This window comes from Emys orbicularis, chromosome 1 (assembly GCF_028017835.1).
Source record: "Emys orbicularis isolate rEmyOrb1 chromosome 1, rEmyOrb1.hap1, whole genome shotgun sequence".
NCBI classification, from domain to species: Eukaryota; Metazoa; Chordata; order Testudines; family Emydidae; genus Emys; species Emys orbicularis.
The window spans coordinates 142,591,199-142,603,088 of NC_088683.1; the positions used below are offsets into that span (position 1 = coordinate 142,591,199).

Here is an 11,890-nt window from a genome sequence, read left to right on the forward strand (position 1 = left end):
AATAGGAACCTCTCAGCCATGCCCCCGCCCATCACTATCCAGTACAGACTGATCTTCCGCCAGGCTAGACAGCACTCCGGGGGGAAGCATCTCTCTGCAGCACCAAGCAGTCTTAGCCTACAGTATAAGTCCTGGTTCTTCTCTTTATCCTGTCACTGATCTCCCAACTAGGCTTAGCAATGCCCGTTGCTTTTGGAGCCAGCAAAGAGGGATTTCAGTTATTGTGCCCCTCAAGTCAAAGGCAGCGTGTCCTTTTTCCAAAGGGATGAGCACTGACTGGGATCAGCACTTACAGTCTTCACTAGGATGTCACTTGGGCTCAGCATCCCCTTCTCCCTCAGGTATCTCATCAGGCGAGACCGTTTTCTCCAGGTTACCTTCACTCCGTACTCATGCTCTGGGGTATCCTTGACCAGTACAGATGTTAGTTCAAGGCTCTCAGTGGTATCAGCACAGAGATCAAGGCCACTATGTGGATTTGGAGAGAGGGTGTTCATCTGTGGCAGAGTACCACTGCATCCATAGCTTCTCACAGAGGGCAGCTCTGGAGTCCGTAGATCTGGTGGACTGAAGACATCTGGCTCAGCATCCTGGTTAGGAAACTGAGAGGCCCCTTTTCTACAGCTCTTAGGCTTGCCCATTGAGGTACTGGGCTTTGCTGCAGTGCCCCCCTTTGGCTGGATATGGCATGTCTTTGCACAATTCCCTGGGTTACCACAAGAGTCTGAGTACCCTGTTGCTCCAGCATAGGGGTGTGCCTGTGGAGCCTCAAACATTAAAGGAGGAAATTTGCAGACCGTTTGTTTCCGACACACTCCTCCCACATGGAGGAAACCACGACTATCATCCCGGCTATGGAAGCTGTGGGCAACATGGCACTGCTTCTGACATCTCTTGAAGCCTGTTGACACGGTGCTTTCAAACTGTGGAGACACCTGAGAGGCCAAACAGAGATGATGAAAAAATGTTTTCCTTCAGAGAGGGTGACTCATCAGACTCGCTACTTTCTTCACAAGGCAACCACTATCTACCCTACTCCCCACCCCTGCTGCATGTCTTTCTATGTTTGAGAGCTGCCATTTTATTGCTTCCTTGGCAGGAAGTCCAGTCTAATGAGAGAGTTTGTGGCAAAGGAAATCACACTCACTATTCAAATGAGTGAGAAAAACTGGAAGCTCACATATGCTTTTAAAATACAGTTCTACTCCGAAAAGTGACTATATATAAATGCACCTCCTTTCCTAGATATATTCCAAGTCTTGTTTGCTTATTCCAGTGATAAACTAAATCAACTGCTATGTCTATCTCTTATCTAACAGTGAGCTGGATTCTGTTCCTTCCTGTGCATCAACAAAATTGTTTACAAAATTTCAATGAGTTCCACTGAGGCTGTACTGGTTTCTCTAAGGGCAGAATTTTATTTGCAGGACCTTTATGACAGATGATGATGCATAAGTAGTAAAGAACTATGTAGATTCTTGGATCCCAGACTGAGGTTGCAAGACTGTCAGTGTCACACAAAAAATCTTACTGATAAAGTGATCCTATTTACTTATTTATATTTGTGGCACTCCAGGACTTTCACTGCACTGTAGCAGTGTCCACATGGGATGTTAGTGCACAGCAAGCTACAGAACTCTAAGATATTATAAAAGGTAAATAACTTTGTAAGTCTCCATCATGCATTCAAATCCTGAACATTTCCTAAGTCAAACAGAAAAAAAAATGGCAGATCCCTGTTCCATTGTTTATTAAAGAATTATGATAGAGATGTATTTATTCTCAAACATGATTCCCACAAGCTTTCCTATTAACTCCCTTTCATTACTGGGTTCTGATAGAAACTTTCCATTTCCTAATATATCTCACTTTCTCCTAGCACCGAGGGGAACCCAGAAACCTGGGTACTAGTTGTGATTGTTGTGGAGTTGCCGTGTATTCAAAGAATACTGATAGGTAACCTAGTTATTGAGAGACTTTATATTATATACCTATACTGTTTTAATTCAGTGGGGACTGCACAGGAAGCCAACACAGTGGCTCCCCAAATAAGAACATCCTGGCATACATTTGAAACAGGGAAAGCTATTGACTTTGAGGATCCTATTCTGTCTCCAGCGAAGCTGCAAGCCTTGTTTTGTCCGGCTGGGAGCCTGGAGATCACAAGGATACCAAACAGGTAAAAGCCCTCTGAGGGGGAGGGGGTTGTCTGTTGCCAGAAGGTTGTCCAAGGAGACAACCTGACAAAGAAAGACTCTGCTGAGGAGTCTTTAGGAAGTTAAATCTACCGAGATTCCCATGTGAAAGACACCTGGACGTCCATAGAGTCTGTTTATTATTTTAAGATCTATTTTCTCTTAAATGCTTTTGTTCAAAATAAATATTTTTAAAAGGCTGTTTGGTAACTGGATACCACGGACATTGGTCCAAGAGGGAGGAAACTGCAAGTACTGAACATAAGTCAGACCTGGTGAGGAAATCACAATCGATACACAGGGGATGGCCACTCTCTATGGATAGTAATTCCATGCTCTAATAAGAATATAACAGTAGGGATCTATTATCGACCACCTGACCAGGACAGTGATAGTGACTATGAAATGCTATGGGAGATTAGAGAGGCTATCAAAATAAAAAACTCAATAATAGTGGGGGATTTCAATTATCCCCATATTGACTGGGTACATGTCACCTCAGGACGAAATGCAGAGACAAAATTTCTCAATACTTTAAATGACTGCTTCTTGGAGCAGCTGGTACAGGAACCCACAAGGGGAGAGGCAATTCTCGATTTAGTCCTGAGTGGAGCGCAGGATCTGGTCCAAGAGGTAACTATAACAGGACCGCTTGGAAATAGTGACCATAATATAACAACATTTAACATTCCTGTCGTGGGAAGAACACCTCAGCAGCCCAACACTGTGGCATTTAATTTCAGAAAGGGGAACTACGCAATAATGAGGTTAGTTAAACAGAAATTAAAGGCTAGGACTATAACAGGGTTTAAAAGAGAACTAGATAAATTCATGGAGGCTAAGTCCATTAATGGCTATTAGCCAGGATGGGTAAGGAATGGTGTCCCTAGCCTCTTTGTCAGAGGGTGGAGATGGATGGCAGGAGAGAGATCACTTGATCATTACCTGTTAGGTTCACTCCCTCTGGGGCACCTGGCATTGGCCACTGTTGGCAGACAGGACACTGGGCTGGATGGACCTTTGGTCTGACCCAGTACGGCCGTTCTTATGTTCAGGGCCCAGTCTAAGAGTGGGAAAATTGTGTGATTCCATCCCAAGAGAGGTGATGGCTTGAGGTCTGAGAGCTGAGCAGCGATGCACTCAAAAGAGACCAGGGGTGCAGTTAGCTCAGTAACTTTGACACTACTTATTAACTGAATACTCCTCAGACATAGCCAAATAAATCCATTGTAAATTTGGAAATTTTCCATTGTTCCAGGTACACACAGATTCTGCCTCCTCTCAGCAACTGTTTTACTCACTGTTTTAGAACCCATACAACTGACTGCCTGAAACATGTTTAAAATCCTCTGCTTTAAAAAACTCAACGAAAAGACATTTAAAATCTAACAAAGATAACTCCAGGTCTCTGGGGCTGGTGGAGTGTTTCATTCGAGTTTGAAATCTTGCCCCTTGGGGTTGCTTTGTTAAAAAGCTTTGAGACTTAAGTGTTATTATTTAGCAGAGCTGCCTGAGGTGATGGCTTCTACAAAGACAGGCAGCTCCCACAGAACAATTGCACGTTTGCTTAAAAAACACCTTGTATGGCATGATAAAAGTATCCTAGGACTGAGTGACCAGAAACCCAATTCCCCCTCAACAATATTTAGGTCTGTTGGAAGAGCTGTGTGGGGAAAAGCAGAGGATTAAACACACATAAAAATGAAAAGGAGGGCAGGGTTAAAGTACACAGATTACTTCTTTAAAAATATGCTATCTAGATATTTGCACTATGCTCTTCACCACAGTATCTGCCTGAAGCCTGCTTTATCACCCTGCCTTGAATTTCTAGTAGGGAGAATCTATTTGCCAGCTTACTTCAGGCCCAACATTTTCTTTTGATTGAAACCAAGTAATTACACCTTAACAACATTTAGCAGAAAAACAGAAATATTTAAGTTTCGTTATCATCAATAAAAACCTGTTTTTTTAAAGAGTTAATTGTGGTGTTGACAACCCAGAAAAAGAGCATTGACCTAAATGAAGCATAACAGTAAAGCTGAGCAGTGTTGTTCAATCAAGATTGAAATGCAAGACATCAACAAAATGTATGAGCAGTGAAAAGTGAACATGATTTTTAAAAAGGTTTAGTAAATACAATTATCTTGGTAGTGCTCCTTTATCATGTTGGAGAGGGGGTTATTGGTCTCTCAACTTTATAAGATAATTTTTGAAATCAGCTCTCTCTCTTGTTGTTGACTCTTGGTTTGTAGTTTATGTATTACTGCTAAACCCTTTGAAAACAAACATCCTCTCCCCACTTTCCCACCAGGCCTGATCTTCAAACAGACTCACACTGACCTCAGGCATGTACTAGTTTGTTTCCAAGCAATACACTGGTCTTTGGAGCAGACTGCATTTCTCATCAAATGGCTAGCTAATGCAAGAAGCAACCCCCTGCTCCTTACCACACTGAATCTCTGGAAGTAGGCCTCATCACCTTGCATCAAGTACTCTGCCTTTCAACCATATACATTACAAAGTATAACGTCCATTTTAACCCAACATTTAACTCCATCCCACAGATCCTCTGTTTATTTGACTACAGAAATGCAAGCTATCAAAATTGAGATTATTAAAAAATGCCTATTAAATAAGAGAACCACAGTTAAGATGCAGACTTTTTTTTATCATAGTTGAGCAGGAAGGTGTCACATTTAGTTGCTGGAGGGTTGAGAGCTACACCACCAATTTGAAATAGTTGCTGTATTTCAAAGTATCAAATCCAATACAGAATAAAACTAAAAAGTAAGTATTCTACTTTCCATTTCCAAGGTTTTCAATTACTGTAAAAACCAAAAAGAATCTCCCTCTCATATGGATTCCAACCTTTTCATGCCACCATGCTAGTTCACAAGACAGGGAATTCTGTTTTACCAGCTGGCAGCCACCATATCCCATTCAGATGTGAGCACTCCAATCTGCAATACAACTTGGGCTGCTTGTGACTGCAAGACTGCAATTTGAAGCAACCCAAACACCATAACCACCTAGAGAACAAAAAAATTAATAAAGGTGTGTGCGCGCTATACATGCCCAAGATCCAGTCCAAATAGCTCTTTGTTAAGATCTGTGGAAGAAGGCTGAGAACAACTGCTATAAGAAACTAAGGGAAGGAAACCTGCACCTACCCATGAGATGGAGGCATTCTGGTCTAGAGGTTTGGTAGAAACATGTCTTGGGTTCTCAGCCAAAGGCAGTGGAGATCCATAGTGATGTGTAGGCCCCTCTCTTGGAGTTTCAAGGAACCGCAGTTGTGCCTTGCGGGCCTGGCGGATGCATTTCTTCTTTGGAGGCATCAAAAGGTGTGAGAAAGTCACTAAGAAACCTCATGATGCCTGGTGGAGCCAGTTAGGGGAAGAGGAAGGAGATGACAAACTGCACCCAAATCTGCAGAAAGCAAATGGGGATGTGAAGCCATCATACAAATCTGGCAACATTTTTTTTTTTTTTTAAGGGAATAGACTTCTGATCAGTCTCAAAATTCTCAGGAAAAAATTCTAATAAAAACTGAAAATATACATGGTTTATAGTATACACACACAAATCCATACTCCCATCGAGGACACAATCATCAGAGCTTTCTGGCTGCTATACAAGATATAGTCCATAGTGCGCACCTCTCTCATGGACTTGTTTTATTGGGGCATCCTCTGCACTGCGAATATATCCAGCGCCACCTTGCTGCTGGGAAGAGCTTCACTAAACATCATCAGCAGCATGGAACTGACACAATTCCTGCCAAATTCACTGCTGCAAGGAGATCTGTATAGTGAATTAAACTGAACAGAATCTTGTTAATTTACTGATTGCAAAGGTCAGAGCAACAGTAGAGGCACTGCAGCTGTATCTAGACTCCAGAAGATGACACTGCATTTGGTTATGTTTACACTTTGTTCACGTTTAGTTGATTTACTTTGCAACCATAAGTAGTAAAAGGCTTCTTTAAATTAAAGTTTAAATGTACTTGAAACATGTCTTAGGCCCCCACTGTTGTCAGGGAAAGCAACCTCCCTCACAGTGGCAAGTGGACTTTTCAACCCAACATTTTTCATTGGGACACCAAACACATCCATATTTTAATTATAATTTGTAATGTGGGTTGCTCCTGAAAGCCTCAGACAGAACTGGGGCTCCATGTGCTGGATACTGTACAAACTCCTTGCCCCCTAAAGAGTTTACAATCTAGTTTAAGTCAAGACACAAGTAAGCTTTTCAAAATTAATAGGAGGGAGGATGAAGGCAACTGTAATAAGAACGAATGTTTAAATAAACTGGCTATATTCCTCACATGATGGTTCCCAGTCAGCTATTTTTAAAGAACCGTTATACATTTCTTTAAAAATATATGAATGTGACACATGTAGCCACATATGTCATAGAGTTACAGAATCAAAGAAATGTAGGGCTTGAAGGGACTTCAAGAAGTCATCAACTGCAACCCCTGACGATGAAGCAGGGCCAAGTAAACCCTAGACCAGTGGTCTCCAATCTTTTTACACCCAAGATGACGTTTTGAATTTAAGGGCAACCCAGGATTTACTCCGCCCCTTCCCCGAGGCCACACTCCACTTACTCTATACCCCCCCCCCATCACTCACTCTCTCCCCCACCCTCACTCACTTTCACCGGGCTGGGGTAGGGAGTTGGGGTTCAGGAGGGGTTCGCAGTATGGGAGGGAGCTCTGGGCTGAGCCTGGGGCACGGGGTTGGGGTGCAGGAGGGGGCTCCAGTCTGGGGTGCAGGAGGGGGTGCGGTTGTGGGCTCTGGGAGGGAGTTTGGGTGCAGGAAGGGGCTCTGGGCTGGGGCAGAGTGTTGGGTGCAGGAGGGGGTACAGGATGCTTGCTCTGGGAGGGAGGTCAGGACTGGGGGTTGGGGTGTGGCCTCCTGCTGGGTAGCACTTACCTCCGGCGGCTCCCGGTTGGCAGCGCAGCGTGGCTGCCGCTATGGCAGGCTCCCTGCCTAACCCAGCCCCACACCGCTCCCAGGAGCCAACGTGCCCCTGCTGCCCCTGGGGAGGGGGGGCCGGCAGCACATGGCTCCATGCACTGCCCCTCTCTGCAAGCACCGCCCCCACAGCCCCCATTGGCCACAGCTCCCCATTCTTGGCCAATGGAAGCTGCGGGGGCTGTGCTTGCAGGCAGGAGCAGCGCATAGAGGGAGACCCCTGCCCCCTCCACCCCCACGGCCACACTGGCCGCTTCCAGGAGTGGCGTGGGGCCAGGGCGGGCAGGGAGCGAGCCTGTCTTAGCAGCAGCCCCACTGTGCCACCGGAGATCGCAATCAACTTGGAGGTCCTCTAGAATCAACCAGCCGATTGCAATCAACCAGTTGGTGACCACTGCCCTAGACCATCCTTGACAGGTCTTGGTCTAAAATCCTCCAATGATGGGGATTCCACAACCTCCCTGGATAACCTGTTCCACAGCTTAATTACCCTTAATAGTTATAAAGTTTTTACTAGTATTTAACCTAAATCTTCCTTACTGCAAATTAAGCTCATTACTTCTTGTTTTACCTTCAGTGGACATGGATAACAATCGACCACCATCCTCTTTATAGCAGCCGTTAACATATCTGAAGACTTATCAGGTCCCCACTCAAGGGTTCTTTTTTCAAAAACTAAACATGCCCCCTCCCCCCTTTAAATCTTTCCTCATAGGTCAGGTTTTCTAAACCTTTTATCATTATTGTTGCTCTCTTCTGGACTCTTTCCAATTTGTTCAGATCTTTTCTAAAGTGTGGTGCCTAGAACTGGACACACTATTCAAGCTGAGGCCTCAGCAGTGCTGAGCAAAGCAGGACAATTATCTCCCATGACTTGCATATGACACTCTTGTTGATACATCCCAGAATATTTGCTTTTTTCCACAGCTGCATCGTATTGTTGACTCATATTCAATTTGTGATTCACTGTAACCTTCAGTTCCTTTTCAGCAGTAATACCACCTAGCCAGTTTTTCCCCACGTTGTAGTGGTGCATTTGATTTTTCCTTTCTAAGCGAAGTACTTTACACTTGTCTTACTTGTATTTCATCTTGGAGAATTCTGCAATTAGTCAAGGTTGTTTTAAATTCTAATCCTGTCCTCCAGAGTGCTTGCAACCCCTCCCAGCATGGGGTCATCTGTCAGTTTTATAAGCCTACTCTCCACTCCATTATCCAAGTCATTAATTAAAATATTCAATAGCAGTGGACTCAGTTCTGACCCCCATGGGACCCCCCTAGACACACCTTCCCACCTTGACAGCAAACCATGGATAACTATTCTTTGGTTGCAAGACTGTACTCATTTATGCACTCCATTTTATAATAATCTCATCTAGACCACATTTCCCTAGTTTGCTTATCAGAATGTCATGTGGAACTAAAATGAAGATATATAACATCTATAGCTTCCTCCCTATCCACTGGGCCAGTAGCCCTGTCAAAGAAAAAAGTGAAGTTGTTTTGGCATGATTTGTCCTTGACAAATCCATGCTGGCTAGTCCTTATTACCCTATTATCCGCCACATGCTTACGAATTGATTGCTTAATAAGTTTGTTCTAGTATCTTTCCAGGTATTTAAGTTAGATTGATTGGTTTAAAATTCCCCAAGTCCTCTTTTTTTTAAAACATAGGTATTAGGTTTGCCCTTCTCCAGTCCTCTGGGACCTTCCCTGGCCTCTAGGAATTCTCAAAGATTATTACTAACCATTCAGAGATTGGTTCAGCTAATGCCTTAAATACCATAAAATGAATACAACATGCCAACCTGAATACATCTAGCTTATCTAAATATTCTTTAACCGGTTCTTTTCCTATTTTGGCTTGCATTACTTCCCCCTTGTTGTTACCCAATATAATTAATATTATCTGTTCACCATTAACCTATTTGGTGAAGACTGAAGCAAACTAGGCAATAAACACATCAACTTTCTTAATATTCAGTTATTAGCTCTCCTTCCCTCCTAAGTAAAAAACCTACACTTTCCTGTGTCTTTCTCTTACTGTATTTAAAGTTCCTCTTCTTACTGCCTTTTATGTCCCTTGCTGGGGTGTGTGTATATACTTATATAGCCAGCTAGTTTATATACCCCCACCCTCCCAGTAGCTATCTAGACACATATATACACATACATGCACAAACCCAGCCCCGCTCCACCTCGGGCCCGAGCTCTGCGCCTGACCCCGGCCCTAGCCATGGCTCTGCTCCGCCACCCCCACCCGGCCCCCTTACCCCTGCCGGCTCGGGGGAAGGGGCAGACAGGGGTAAGGGGGGGCACAACCCTGCAAAGTTTGCGGACCACTGCTCTACATACACACATTACACACACACACACAAGCCAGTGCTCTCTCCCCCTACGCCCTACCCCACCCAGCCCGCAACCAGGGGGCTCTTCTCACACACCGACCGACCCACCCGGCAGCTGGCTACACACACAGCACAGCCGAGGCTCGGGAGCGGGCTGTGCGCACACAGAGGTTCCTCGGCCTGGCTGGGGGGCTGGGGTGGGGGCTGGGAGGGCGGCGTGAGGCGCGGGGGCCACCGGCTAGGGGCGAGGCACGACCCAGCCCGGGGGAGGGGGCAGCGCTGGAGCCCTCGCTCAGAGGAGGGGACGTGGGCAGGGCTCTGCCCCGAGACAAGCGCCCCCCTGCAGCCCCCGCGTCCGCCCCGCCCGGGCACCTCAGGAAAGCCGCTGCTCCGCGCGGGGGGGGGCTTAGGAACCGGCCTCGCGTCCTGTCCAGCCCCAGCTCCTGCCGGGGTCACCAGTGTGTCGGCACCGCCGGGCGCGGCCGCTCATTGGCCAGTTCCGCTCCCGGATGGAACGCTCTGCGCCCCGGACCGATCGCCATTGGCCCCGTCCCCGCACGTGACGCCAACCGGCCACCGGGCGCCAAATTCAAACCGGGAAACGAAACGAACTGCCTCTGTGTCCCGAGAGCAGCAGCGGAGCCCGGCAGCGCCGGGTCCCTGCGGGGAGGCAGCGGGGCGCGCGACCCCCCTGCCCCCACCGACACCGGGGTGAGAGTGGGGCTGGGAGGGGCAGAAGGGCCAGGCCGGGGGGCGGGGATCAGGGTGCGGGCAGGAGGAAGGGGCCCTGCTGCGGGGAGTCGGGGCGGGGGAGGGGAGGCGATTTATAGGGACCACTGAAGGAAAAGGGGATCAGTGGGGTTTTTGGTGGCAAGGAGGGTCATCGTGGGGACATGGTGAAGAGGGTGTAAAACCTGGGCTGGAGGCTCTAGAGGAACCTGAGACAGGTGGATGCAGGCACCTGGGGAACAAGGCTGGGGGAGTAGGGACTGGGGAACGGGATGGGCTAGGTTTGGGGTGGGGGAAGAGATGGTGAGAGTTCCCATTGTAGGCATGACTCCCTCACCGCACACAGCCAGGATGCTGCAAGGCCTTTGTCAGTGGTTCCCAGGGCATCCTATGAAGCTGCTTCCTCCCACAGAGCTCTCTGGGCAACCCGAGCGGTTGTCATCACTCTCTAGAGTTCTCTGCGGGGATGGTTCTGACCCTAGCCCCGTGGCACTCTCTGTGTGACACTGCGGGCAGGGGGTTGCCATAACCTCACAGAGGTCCCTCTACGTGACAGGTAGGACAGTAGTCGTAACCTCTGTAGAATGCTGAGAATACCTGTTGGCGAGCCTCTCTGAGCATCTCTAACTGCTCGAAAGAGTCCGGGATTGGATGTGTCGCTTGCCTCTATCATGTAGGAAGGGAACTAGTTTATTTTTCTGTCAGTTTTGGTTTTGCCCTTTTATGACAATACAAATGACCCTCTCTGAGAATTTTGTGATACTAACAGGCTGGATCGGCTCCACTGATGTGAAATCCTCTCCATATTGGTTAATGCTTAATCTACCATACATAATATGCATAATGCAAGCACTGTAGTTACACAGAAGATTTCCTATGCAAGAGCAAAGCTCCACTCGCCACAACTCCCATATCTGCAACCGGTGTTCATGTAAGGGCAACCAATTACCTTTTCTCCAAATCACTATTTCTGGTCTTGCCATTTATCCCCCCAGTTCTAAATTTTAAAATTATTTACCATCCATAAAGTCCAGATTAGGAAGTTTATTCTGCCATTTGAGGATGATAAATTTAGTTCTGCACAGTGCTAAGGAGGGAAGTGCCTAGCTTCTAATACATCTATTTCAAGCTCCCATGGGTTAAAACCCTCCTAATTTATGGTGTTTCAAGCAATTGACCATCTATAAAACAGTTATGATAACTCTAACCTCACGGGTGTGGTTTGAGATCCTCAGTTATCATTGCAAATTATTTACTTGGTGCTGGTCATTTGTGTGGGGTTTTCACAAGGTGTGTGTTGATAAATGAGGGAAGGAGGTGCTGCCCGTTTTTCCAATAGTCTGTTTTGATCTGTTCTTCCTTTCCCTGCAGTGGATGTAGTATACAATTCTTCCCTATGGGCATAGGGACTGTCCCCTAGCCACAAGACAGGTGGTGAGGACTCTTCCACCCTTGGGACTACCACTGTATGGAGTGGAAAGCCCCTCGTACACCAGCTGATTGGGTACCTTGCATGAGAGACAATTGATTCCTTTCCTATATGTTCCAGGCCCACAGCTCTTCTTTCATGTTCTGTCTTATGTTTTGCAGGGTCTGTTTTTGCAGTCTTCAATGGAGAGCGACTGTACAGATCA

At 46.5% G+C, this 11,890-nt stretch overlaps 1 protein-coding gene across 1 annotated transcript; it reads right to left on the minus strand.

Moving 5' to 3' along the window:
• Window positions 1-230: 230 nt before the first annotated feature.
• Window positions 231-5,533, minus strand: LOC135875215 (RAD9, HUS1, RAD1-interacting nuclear orphan protein 1-like). The gene is made up of 2 exons (XM_065400247.1): window positions 5,366-5,533; window positions 231-935 (listed from the first exon to the last, which is right to left on the minus strand). The coding sequence occupies exons 1-2, from the start codon at window positions 5,531-5,533 to the stop codon at window positions 231-233; spliced, it is 873 nt and encodes a 290-aa protein (XP_065256319.1).
• Between the last annotated feature and the right edge of the window lie 6,357 nt (window positions 5,534-11,890).

Excerpts from the sequence above, each read along its gene's own strand:
- LOC135875215 (XM_065400247.1), bottom strand. The coding sequence starts at position 5,533 with ATGCCTCCAAAGAAGAAATGCATCCGCCAGGCCCGCAAGGCACAACTG. Across the intron at positions 936-5,365 it reads AGAATGCCTCCATCTCATGG|GTGTCTCCACAGTTTGAAAG; the intron begins GTAGGTGCAGGT and ends TTGGCCTCTCAG.